This window comes from Orbicella franksi, chromosome 5 (genome assembly GCF_964199315.1).
Source record: "Orbicella franksi chromosome 5, jaOrbFran1.1, whole genome shotgun sequence".
NCBI classification, from domain to species: Eukaryota; Metazoa; Cnidaria; class Anthozoa; order Scleractinia; family Merulinidae; genus Orbicella; species Orbicella franksi.
The window spans coordinates 29,574,778-29,587,945 of NC_138149.1; the positions used below are offsets into that span (position 1 = coordinate 29,574,778).

At 38.6% G+C, this 13,168-nt stretch overlaps 2 protein-coding genes across 2 annotated transcripts; one reads left to right on the plus strand and one right to left on the minus strand.

Moving 5' to 3' along the window:
- Positions 1–770: 770 nt before the first annotated feature.
- LOC145487930 (CUB and peptidase domain-containing protein 1-like) lies at positions 771–2,111 on the minus strand. Its single transcript, XM_081466700.1, has 3 exons — positions 1,852–2,111; positions 1,240–1,460; positions 771–856 (listed from the first exon to the last, which is right to left on the minus strand). Exons 1-3 carry the CDS (start codon positions 2,109–2,111, stop codon positions 771–773), a joined length of 567 nt encoding a protein of 188 aa, XP_081322826.1.
- Positions 2,112–10,513: 8,402 nt separating this feature from the next.
- On the plus strand, positions 10,514–12,737 carry LOC145487417 (homeobox protein MSH-A-like). Its single transcript, XM_081466192.1, has 2 exons — positions 10,514–10,807; positions 11,667–12,737. Exons 1-2 carry the CDS (start codon positions 10,603–10,605, stop codon positions 12,119–12,121), a joined length of 660 nt encoding a protein of 219 aa, XP_081322318.1. The 5' UTR covers positions 10,514–10,602; the 3' UTR covers positions 12,122–12,737.
- Positions 12,738–13,168: the final 431 nt, after the last annotated feature.

A 13,168-nucleotide genomic window follows, 5' to 3' on the forward strand; every position in this document is an offset into this window, starting at 1 on the left:
TTGAAGAGCTGAAGCGAATAACCTGAAACAAATAACGTACCTAGCCAGAACGAAGAAGAAGAGAAAAAAGAACACCACTCCAGCTACCATTTTCTGATGATGTTTTTGTAGATACTCAAAACGCACAAACAACCCTTTCACGGAGGCTAGAGAAGAAACGAAAGGACTTTATTTCCCTGTTTCTTTGCTAAACAGGCTACAGAAACTGTGAACATTTAGGGTTTACCATTATGTCCAGTCCAAACTTATCAAAATTTCACTGTGCGTTAGTAATAAAAAGTTATGAATATTCAATCGTTGTTCGAATAATCGACCCTTTTGTGTTTGCACGCCCGTCTTTCACGTTTTTCAAGGCAACGTTAAATTTTGTTTCTATTTTCTTCGTACCCAAGTCCGGATATTGACAGCTGATCATGATAGAACGGAGGAGAATTAAGATGCTTAATTTTTATTTAAAGATTAAAAAGAAAAAACACTGACAAGTGTTTCGTTTGCTTGAACACTGGTTTATTGTTCTGTCTCTTACATGTTATTATAATATGAATCCATCGTCTGGTCAATCCACTGCTTCAAGTAACGGATCCTCGCGTAGACGCCATATTTCCCTGGTGAAGCACATCGATTCCCCAGGACACGACACCCTCCAGGAAGAACTTTCCGTTGTCTTCACAGACCGTGGGACCTCCAGAATCCCCTTGGCAGGGGTCTTTACCGCCCTCGTCGAGCCCAGCGCACACCATTGAGTCGTGGATTGATGACCCATAGGCCTGTCAACATTTGGTATCTGAGACAACTGGAACTTGGACCTGCATGAGGGCACCAGGTAATGAACCGCCTGAGGCCAATCTTCCAAATCCTTGACAAAGAAGGAAAGCAAAAACAATTACCGTCAAACCAATATAATGCAACCTGCCGTGAAATGATGAAATTAGCTGCATTACCTCTCAAATAAATACAGATTTATCAGTCTGCTTGCAAACCCACAACTGTTCATGTAAATGAACAACTCGAGGAATGTTTTGAAAATACAAAATCAATAAATCATAAAGACTGGCTGTGCAATTACTATATCCTGGTTAATATAGCCGTCTCTTTACCACCGTTTGATTGACGGAAGTCTATTGCAAAGAGCATTTTGATTTCGAAGGTCGCGTAGCAACGAAAACAGTGATGACCTGTTAAATACTGTGTTACTCTGAAAAAATGTTCCAACCCCACTATAGATTAGTCTGAATTTACCTGTGACCAAGCACTTCTTGCCATCTGCAACTTTTCCACTTGATCCTGGCATGCAAACTGGGTTAACAGCCTTGTTAATTTTAGCGGGTGTTCTCAGTTTCAACTTGGCGATATCGTGAGCCATGCCACAAGGTCGCCTGTAGCTATGGTGAGAAATGATTTTTTCAATCTTCATATCCTGTTCGATTCCAACATTGGATGTGCGCTTGTGAGCTCCAAGTCTGAAAAATTGAGAAGCATCCTAAGCATACACTAAACTCAAATTGAGAGGGGGGGATTCTCCCAGAAAAATTGGGTGGGGGTGTGCGGCCCGCTTCTCAAAACCCCTACCCTCAGTTTATCACCAAAATCTTGAATTTCCCTATCCTATTTATGACCTGACTAAGAATTCGACACCCTATTTATGACCTGATCCTTTAATCAATACCATGTTTCAGACTTGCCGTATAATTAGTTACCTTGTTCAGACCAAAGGGAAAGGCATTGTGAATGGCTTTCGTTGATAGTGTTTTCGATAATGATGAAAAAGTAGAATCTTCTAAAAAGCCTATCCAAATCAAGACTAGATTGCAAAATCCATACCCTATTTATGACGAAAATGGCCAAACTCACCTCACACGAATGTTTGAGGGGGATTTACCCACGACGCAGTGGGCAGCAGTGACAACCCACTGTGGATGAACTAAAGTTCCCCCACAGAAAGGAAATCCACTGAGTGTCCTGATTTGCGCCTGCCACGGCCAGGCACCACCAACAATTCGAACACTGGGTTTGTATCCACACTGTCTCGATCCACCACTGTTCTCGCCGTTGCCACCACCGCATAGTTTACAGCTCTTTGCGCAATTTCTTTTCATGAACGATTCGTACATGCCTTTACAGTATCCTGCTCTAGCCCAAGAAGGACAGTGTCTACTGTTGTCTGCACAACCTGCAAAATGTTATTAATCAGTCAGTCATTCTGACAACCACTCAACCAATCATAAAGGTTAACTACAATACAAAAGGATTATAACTATAATTCAACGTTGTGACGGATTGCATTTATGTCACGTAAATTTACACATTGAAGGAGCTTTATATCAGTACTTTAGAGCATAAATTTAAGTCTTTTTTTTGTTCTTTTATGTTTTTTTTTTTCTATTTTTCTTGTTTTGCAACTGGAATCTTTTCTATTGATTCATAAACTGTTTGCTTACGTACCATCAGTTTTAGTAGCTTCAATCAAATTGAATTAACGAGAGAAGTGGCTAGAGAATAGTTTTTTGGCGTATAGCAAAAGACGATTGAATCGCTGGAATACTTATTCAAAAAAGAAACCTTTTTCTCTCTCGCAACTTCGACTCCAATTTAATGTGACATTTTATCACTGACTACTGGGTCTGACCAAAAATACACTTAAAAAATTTCAAACAGGCAATATTTTATGCAAGCCTATTCCACCTTTTGGCTACGAGTCCCTGAATCTCAAGCGCTGCAGATAAATGGTTTATGAATCGAGCACTATTAACACTGATCTCAGAACGTGGCTTCGGAAGATGGAATTTCGTAACTTGGGCAAACAATATCAGATGCGTTTTCACATGCTAAGTGTTTCGTTGTCTCGGCAGTCTTTCATGCCAGAAGGTGAATCGAGAACATCTAGAGAAATGGGTAAACTACAACAACTAGTTCCGTACATATTTGATTTTAAACCCACAGCACTTTATTCCTTAAAAGAACCCTCCGCGATTCATTGTTTGGGCTTTCAAAGAAACAACTGAAGTTTGAGAATGCTTGATTGAATGACTTAGTTCGAGGGTTCACAACGGTTTGTCGACGTGGAGTACATATTTCAAAGAAATAATTTATTTTTGAGAATATTCGATTCATTGACTTAGATTCGGTCTTTCATATCTGTTTGACCATGTGGCTCCGCTTTTCAACAAGTCTTCTTAAACTCATTAATTAATAATTCATCAGCTTTACAGTCATTGTGTTTCGTTTTTGACATGTTTCTTAACCAGTCTTGCAACATTGACTCCTTTTATCAATACAGGCTGGTCGTTGTTTATCTTAAAGATTACTCTCTGATCGTAGCCCTGATATTTTACAAGCCTTGTTTTTCATTGCATAATTTGTGTTTCTTCAAAGAAAATTATTCAACTTTGCCATATTTTCCACTTATTTTAACAATTTCTTAGAACCGTATTCTTGACTGTGTATTGTCTTAGGGGACAGCATGGATGATAAAAACGTAAACATTTTTTAATCGGACTAAATAATAACAAATACATTTTTTTTTATTTGCTGACAATTTTGACGAATAAGTTCTGCAAAAGGTATTACCAGAATATCAAAGGCAGATATCAGGGCTATAAAAGCCATATATAATCCTTTTCTGAAACATATATTTTTATGCACGAGAAGTGTTTCTCGTAATGGTGCATTTTTCTGTCTTCTATTTATCTAGTGTACTCGCTTTTGAAAGCTTTCATTTTGCGTTCTTTGGTTAGAATTAATTGGTTATACTTATAATTGCATGTTCTACGCTAATCAAGTCGAGTAAAAGTACCCGAACGTAATAACTTGTGGTATTTCCTCTTACATATCATCTTCATCCTTACTTTTCATAATACGTTTTAATTTGCCTTCTTCCGTTTCCTCTTTAAAGGATATAGGAAATGCAATACTCAATGACGTACATTCTAGTGTTGATACAACTTCAGCTATAATCGCGGGCCTTACGCGTTATTCTCTTATTTTTTTTCTATTTTCGGTCTTGTTGGCTACAAACTTAAGTGTGGGTAATAGTATTTATTGAAGACTTCGACGACCAGCTCCTATAAAATAATCACTTTTCTAATACCTCAAATCAGTTAAAAAGTAGTTTTTCCCTTGGATTATTTTTGAAGTTAAACAATTAGAAAAAAAGAAATGAAAATAAAATTTTAGTGCGAAATAGCTTTTAGAATTAATATATCAAGAGCTCCACAAGGCTTCGCACCAGTTGGCGGAGCATAAAGGTAGGAAAAGAATGATACCCAGCTGTTTGGGATAAATGGTCCCGAGCATGACTATTTTATTTGAAACTAAACCGTTGAACCTATTGAAATCTCCTCAGGATAGGTGGGGATGAAAAATCCTCCACCCTTAAAAAAGTAAAAACAAACTACCTAATATATGGACAGTCTGTAGGTCTGTTACTGGAGAGGCGGTGAGCAAATAATTTTTGACTTGGCGAAAAAGAAGCTGTTCGCAGGATGACGATGATCGCAGGAAGGGCCGCGTGTCACAGATAACATAACTTTTAGTTACACCTAGGACACGTAAATTCTCCTGATTGGTCAGGAACCTGAACCCACAGACTGTTGAATAACAGGAAATGCCTCGCAGTAAAATGACATTATGCTTTCAGTTCTTCCGCATAATAACTTTTTTTAAACTCGAATCAATCTTCCCCTTATAAGAATAGCGCACTCGAAGTTTTCGTGTAACGTGATTAACAGGGACCTGCTAGTGTGCTTTGTGCCAATGATATATTTCTTTTATTTCGCATCGTATATGCGTCACGTTTCGAAATACGATAGTTTTCGTTGTTCCTACCAAATTATATAAAAAAAAACAAGACTACAAAAAGAAGAATTTTCGCATTTGGAAAAAAGTGAGATACACCAATATTTTAATAACAGGCTTGGAAGAATTCTTTACAAGAATAAGAAACTGCTTAAATATTACAAAAGCCATTTGACTTTATGTGGATAATCCTCCAGAACAAATATGACCAACTGGTCCGAATGTTAATATGCGGCCACATCAAGGCTAAAGCGGCCATGAGAAGGAGCTGTTTTGTGTGGTGAGTGAGTGGCAATATTTTATCAGGTTTGGAAACAAGAGCCGATGATAAGCCTTTTTTTTTCAGTTTTTAGTCTCGCGAAATTCACAATTCCAAGTTTATTCACCACTGAATACGATTCAGATTTCTTCAGATTGTTATTATTTGCAATATCTACAAAAAAACGTACATTGATAAAATTTCAGCATCGACAAGGGAAATGTAGAATCGGAAAAAAAAGACAAATGTACAAATAAAAACAAATTTACGACGTGCTTAGGAATCAAGTATACTTGTTACAAGTTGTTGTGTCTTTTTAGAAAAGACCGTTTTTACTGAATATAGGCAAGGAGTACATTGCGATAGCAATGATTTCGTATAACCCCAAAGTCCTGAAAAAGACAAGAAAAGTGGGGATAGTTAATTATTTAAACTAATGAAATTCATCAGTTTTAAACATATTTATATTTTTGGTCATTCTTGAGGTCCGAGTTGTGAATGAATGAGTTATAAGGTAAATTCTAAATTTTAGAATGCACCTCAAGCTTTAAAACTCCAAACGAAAAAGAATGTAAATTTATTCACTACTCCTTGACAGCTAAGAACAACTAATTTAACGTGATTTAACACCTGAATGTAATTTTGTGGACGTTCACATTGTCCATTCTACGCTCAAAGCATGTATAAAGCCGTTCACGAAAAGACCGCAAAGCTGTTCTAAACACTTGAATATGGAACACTAAAAGCATCTTAATTTAAAACAATTTAATTCCATGCATTGGAAGCTATTTTATTTCGAATTCGAGTGTTTCGTAGTATAGTCTAGTAGGGTATTTTAAGCGACGATTTTCAAATCTCGTGCCGACTGAATCGTGAAGAGGTACCGGAGAAAATGTCAGTTTATCATTTCTGAGATTATGTTGAGTTTTGGCGAAAGAGTAGGCTATATCAAAAAAGAAATATAACTAGACGTTTAGATATTTATGTAAACCCTGCAGCTTCAATATTGACTCTTTTTTCATGATTTTTTCTTGCTTTGTTTTCGCTTACAACATTTGCGTTTGCGTGCGTTTCTTACAACGACGTGAAACTTAAATCTTGAACTCAATGCCTTCAAAACCTATTGCACGATTTCTTTCCAGTCTTTTCGGAACTAGTTTTTGTCTGTCTGACTAGGCAGCAAAATCTTTTCTCGATTTTAAAAGGAATTTTAAACCTAAGTCTTCTCCTTTTATTTTCAGACTCAAATTCCAAATTATAGTTCAGTACTGACGACATCAATTTGATGTAATGGTGAAGAGACAACCATCACCGACGTGATCGTCATTCAAGCAATTGAAAATTTCAAAGATTTCGGGGCTTCAGCAGGATTCGAGCATGAATTTGAGCATGGTATGTGTAGCGCTGCAGTTATCTACCAACTGAGATATTAAGACCCATCAAGCCAAGTTATTGAGTTCATCTTATCCTGTGACAGAACGTGAGAGATAGAATGAATGACATGACGTTTGGAAATACAAATGAATGACATAATATGCAAAGCAAATATAGTGGAAGCCACAAGGAGCACGCGGGATTATCGTTGCTGGCCGTTTTGTGTTCTCAGACAGTCACGGCTGCTCCTCGAAATGTCTCAATACATAAGAAATAGAAAACATGTACCGTGTTTATATCGAGTCATAGAAACACTCGTAGAAGTTTGAAAGAATGAGAACTTTTTAATGTTTCCACAGCTTTTCGAGTTCTCCCAAACTTCCAAGAATGAAGACATCAAAACGTATTGAGTCGGACAGGTTCAGGAGCCAAAACACAAAATACAAATATTTGTTCGCAAAGCTACACAGAAAACAAAAACAACAAAGAAGTTAGAATGTCGATGAAAATCAGGATACATTTTGTAATTTTAAGTGTATATTCATCTCGTTTGACCTTGTTCACCATCCATCGCCATAGTATTTGACGGTATTTAGGATACATTATTTACAGTTTTCTGTAAATTAACATTATTCTGCATGACCAGTTTCAACTTCAACCGTCTGCGATCGGTGGACGTGGAATCCCACCTCCACCGTAAGGTCCAGAATATTGAAGCAAAGATTATGAGACTCGGAGGGTTCATTGTAGGTCCAAAAAACTTTTGTTGAGATAAGCAACAGGAGACGGTGAAGTCATATCATGGAAGCTCGTGGATCAAACAGCCGTCATCCTGGATCCGCCATCTTAATTGGATTCATTTTTCAGACAAAGTCTTAAAACCACCAAAATGCCTCGAAGCCAATTCAAACAATAAAACACAATAAAAAGTCCTAAAAAGGGGAAAACGACTGCATGAGAGCTAAATTTATTACGAAAATAGAAAATTACAAATTTGGTGAATATGCCTGTCAAAATACAGTAGCCATGGACTCATTGACTTCCAAGTACAATGAATCAAACCAAGTTACCGCAGGAAAATTTCAGACAGGTATACGCAGTTGCCTTATGTCCCACAGGGGACGTAGAGGATTACGAAAGTAAGTGTATACAGTTGCACAGTTAACTGTTTGGCTGCTTTCACTAATAATCACTGACAAAGTTAGAAAAGGTCAATCGGCTAATAACAGCGCTGGTTATCACCCCCCTCCTATCTTCTTCTTCTTCTTCCCATTCCATCTACTACTGCCCCCGATCAATTTAGTCAGCATCAAAGTAGCATTCCTAAAGCTGGTCAAGGTGTCCACCCGCAAGACGGTCATCTAATCCTAAATGTTCGATTCTCACTTTTTATTCCTCATGGGATGACTGAGTTGAACAATACTGACAAACAGCTGAATCGTAGCGCGACATACTCTCACAGTTTCCTAACTAAACCCAAATCGTGAAAACAATCAACCTCAAGGTAATCACGTGATTATTTGTGGAATCCAGTCCTTTCTTTTTTTAAACTATAAATATTGTCGAATGTTAAATAGTTTACACAACTCACCTTACAATTTTATCTACTACCATCTTAAGCACCTGCCTGTCGAGATGTTTTCTTTGATTTGCGGGCCTTTGAGATAGTGTTGACTAGAAGCGAAGCAAATAAACGCGTCGGCTCACCGGTGCCAATTCGTCGGCTGCTGAGCGAGAGTTTCTCATGCTGTGTGCGACAACGGCTGCGTATCTATCACCTCTCAGAGGCCATTCATCCTTTCCACTGGGCAAACAGTGTGATCCCGCTGTTGTTGAGCTTAAGAACTTGTGTTGAGTCAAAACAGGCATAGAATAACCAACAATCAATCTACCCAATTAACGACTTGGAAGCGACTTGTATAAAAGCGTTTTGGTAAACCATTTCTGCAGGGGATGAAAATTCTGGTTCTCTCGTCCTTTATTTCAAATCAAGTTTGGAAGGAGATAAAAATGGTACAAACTGGATTTGATTTTTGTTAGTGACAAGAAATGTTGCGTCTAACACTAGATTAGATCATCGTATAGTTATGTGAAAAGCAGAGAAGTTTCTATTTTTACAGAGCCAAGCGAGTTTAGTGTCATTCGCGTAGCGAGAAAAATTTAAATGATTATCAGCCATGATTCCCGCTGGCGTTTTGTTGTGGCTTGCCAAATTCCGTAGACTGCTTTAAGAAAAGGCAGGTGTGCCTCGGGGCACGTAAAAGATCTGTTTCAATGAAACAAAAAATCAACGAGAGTGAACTGCAAAAAGCGACTGAAGGCCTAGTTTTTCTTAGTCCGAGTGACGATGAGGGGATCTAGTGTATGCTTCAGTCACCACGTTAGACTATCAAACTTGTTAAGACCCACTAAAGATAGGAGGGACTGGAGGAGGCTTTCAGACAACCGGGCCGTAGCCATATGATAATGATAACGATAAGTTCTGATGCTTCACGTTTACACAAGCTTAATTTCGACAGAACCATAAAGTGCGTGCTATCTCGCACTGAGCACTCGACTCCTGATCGAGCGGTTCGGGTTCGAGCCCTGGCCGGGGACATTATGTTGTGTTCTTGGGCAAGACACTTAAATCTCACGATGCCTCTCTCTACCCAGGAGTATAAATGGGTACCGGCGAATTGTTGGGGAAACTTAACAAATAACGGGAGAGTAACCTGCGATGGACTAGCATCCCGTCCAGGGGGAGTAGAAATACTCCTAGTCGTGATAAGCTCCGGCAGCCATGAGCCGGTCGGCTTCAAGGCTTTACTTTATCTCGCACTGAGTCAGCGTAGCTGTGCATGAATTCTTAGAAGTGGGGCTGAGTCAGTATTAACATTAGGCCTCTAATCAAAGACATTACCCATTAGCTCTGAATTGAGAGACCCGTGATATATCACATGTAGTCATTTCATGGACCAGTTATAAGTGTCATAAATTTTTGCAGAGAACCGTGGACGGCAACTCGCGCACTTTAACGAGTACGATTTATTTTACACTCAGAAAGTTGGGTCGCGAATACCCTCTTTCGCTTAGAAAATATCAATTTCCGCAGTTCCCTTTTTGAAAAGACGACGCATCAAAAAACTTGAGAAGTGCAAAAAAAGACTATTTAGGAAACAGAATAAGCCATTGTCTGAAAAAAAAGTATGCAAAATATGAACATTCGGAAACACCTTCTGGGGCTTTTTGTCTTCTTTTAGAATTGCAAGGGACCAAGTTGTTTGTTGAGAGACTATTAACACTGATGATATCCTTTCTGCAGATGTAAAATATTAAAATCATACTGTTATTAACATCTGATAAAAGAAGACCTAAACAACTCTTGTAAAACAAAGAGGTTAAGCAGCCATGCAGTTCCGTTTTGACATGTGTTGATCGCCCTTAACTGCAGACTAATTACATGCCGGTGTTTAATAAACCGAACTGAAATAAACTCTTGTGTTTAGCAGTGGCTTCCTGCTGTGAATTATATTGCGCATGTTGGCAGAAGACCCTTCTGGCATCCTTTCTTTTCTCACATGCATTGATACATTTCCTCAGGCGAAATTTGACAAAATACATGCTAAGCAAGCTATTCACTTTGGGAAGGTCTTGTTTCTACAGATGTATTTAGATATATTTAGAAGAAAAACCCGTAAACATCCCTTTTTTGAACCAAAAAAGAATTGTCTCAAAATTAGAGTTTATCGAATAGCGTGATTATCCTCGTTCTCAAATGACTTTCCGCTGGTCGTGATTTGTCAAATACAGCAGATTGCATGTGAAAAATACTCTACCATTGGGTCTACTTTTAAACAAGACAACATCTAGCGATTTCTCCAGGGCTGTTTCCTTTTATTCATGGATATAAATTCAAGTATAAGACGTGAATAACACCAGTCTGCAGGCTTTTGTTCTATGCGGACTTTTCTTCATTACAATATTTAAATAATCGTCAGATTTTTCATTGGTTGGCGCGCGACACCCGGCACGCGCTGCACACTGAACCCTGAGGTCCACTAAAGAGGGAAATAAGTTATGTTATCATCTTGTGCTGTCGTTTGAAGCGAGTGGAGACTCTTACAAACAGAGCCGCGATTAGGGGTTCGTCTATTATCGTATACTCGTACTAAATTGACAAGGGCTTGAAGGCCATGGATAGGAACACAGGATATCGGTCAGTTAAATCTGGAAGCTTTTCAATTGCAGACATTCTAAACAAGAACCCGTGTGAACCGACAGGAAAGTTTTCTTTTCAAACGCGCTGGCCGGAAATGAACTCCGAAACGACAACAAAGTCTGAGAAGCATGTTGCAAAGGCAACGGATGAATTAGACTCCGAAGATAACTTCGCTCAAGGTAAGCAGCATATGTTTGCGGAAATCGACGCTGACACAAATTTAATCAAGGGGCAAAGTGCTTAATCATCGTTAGTCATATTATGAATTTAATCGATCTCATTTTTGTTAATGAATGTAGACATGCTACCTGGTGAAATAACTTATCGCATCAAGATTTCGAGAGTTTCTTCAAATGATCGCCTCTCGCTCCATGATATTTGTTCGCTTCAATGCAATAGGCGAATCATGAGCTTTGGAGGAAAAAGCAGTGTAAAGTTATTAACTCTCGAGTGATTAAGATGTCGATTCTGTCCGACGCGCGTCGATGGTATGCGTGTTAGACCCGCGTCAGGTATGCCTGAAAACAATTATGGTCCACCTAACAAGGTAGTAAGACATTTACTTCTGCCTAAAAGATCAGTTTTGTTATACACAGCACGCACAGTGACGCTTTCCGCTGGAAGACACCACGTGTACTTTGTTAACGGTTCCCAATAGATAATTCAAGTATCTTGGATCCCTCCCGAGGTTTAGATAAAGGATGCTTGCTGGCCCTTTCAGAAATGTTTATTTGAAATCTGTTGTGAGTGAATGAGCTGATATTTTGTTTATGCCAAATATTATGCTGTCCCGGAGAACGGGTAATTTGGCGAATTTAACTAAGTGAAAGCTAAATTATAGGCTACGCAAGTAGCTTTCTGTGTAAACTATTCCGGCTTTTTAAATTGAAAGAGAACCAAGCAAGGCTGCGAGAATGAATAAGAAGGCGGTAATTGAAGGAGAAACGACCAATTTAGTATGAAAGGCAAAACACAGAATATAAGGGCTTTTAAAATTTCAAATTCCTAAGACATCTAGGGTTTGTCTTATACCTACAGGCTCACCAATGCTAAAGCAAGACAATACTCTTGAACGAAAGCAGAGTTCGGAGTTAAAGAAAAGACCACGCACTGCTTTCACTAACGAACAAATCAAAGCCCTGGAGAGTGAATTTCAGAGAAGCAAATACCTCAGTGTGGCACGCAGAATGGAGCTTTCGAAAACGCTGAAGCTCACAGAAACGCAGATCAAGATATGGTTTCAAAACCGTCGGACAAAATGGAAGCGAAAGCTGGCCGCTGAGATGGAGTACGCCATAGCAGCTCAAGGTTATCTGTACCCTTCACACCCGGTTTACCACAGGCCTAAGTATTTCTTCAACAACTCCATGACTCACGCCAGTCATATTAAACCATCACCCTTCACGATATACCATACACCCATGTGCATAACTCCACCGAACCAGTCTGTTGGAGGGTATCCACCGTCAAACTTCAATCCACCCCCATTTTAGGCAAGGGCCGGATTTGTAGAGAAAAAAGATTTACAGCTGTCGTGTGCAGTTTTCATGCATTTGATAACCGAGCAGTGATTTGTATCTTCGTGTCTAGAGGTCTTTTAAAAAGATTGTGTTCTAAATATCTACTTTTTCTTCTTTTTACGAATCGCAGAAAAATGAGTTGCTAATTTCACGAGGGTAAAAGGCCCTTGTTCATGTATCACAGTATTCGTCGCTAGTGGTCGAGTTTAAAGACGATGTAGTTCCTTTGCGTGTTAATATGCTTAAGTGGTTTCTTTGCGAGAAACAAATTTAGAATAAATATCTTTTAGCGTAGTTACAGTCACCAAAAAAAAAAAAGATTAAAGCAAAGAACGTTTGTTAAATAAGGATAAAAAAGAAAAGCAAAGAAAGGGGTGCCTTTAACAAAGACGATTTATAAAGAAGCTAAGTGAAGAATAGCGTGCCTTTTAGAAAGGCGATCTATTCCAGTCGTTTCTTTCGTCAAACAAGACCTATAATTCTTAATATGGAGGTGCGAGTGATTTCGTTTGTATAGATCAGGGTCGTCTTTATGCTACAATAAAGTAAACCAAATAACATTCATGTCAACGTGTTAAGTTTACCGACAATAATTAAACACGCATGGAATAAGTTAATTGAAGTTCGTTCACAAATGAGTAGGCTCATTTCGGTTTTATTAGATTTTGTAATTAAAGCTCTCACTCAAGCCGCCGTTTTTTAATTAAGCGCGATTGAAATAATTGCGGATGGTGGCAGAGTATCGCAAATATTGGGTTATCGCCCCCACGACAAGGGAATAATCGACGAATTATGAACAAAGCAAGTAAGCGTGAAATTATTTAACTGCCATTGGCGACAAATTATAATGAGCTGTTTATACAATTTCTTTAATACCGATTTCTTTGTTATGACAAAACAAGAGCGAAACAAAGGCAGCAATTCCAATTAAGCGCTAGGCACTTTTCTGTTGTTCAAACGCGGTAAAACTTCATAGTTGAGGACCAAAAAAATAGGATCTTTTTCCCATCTGCCGTTCCT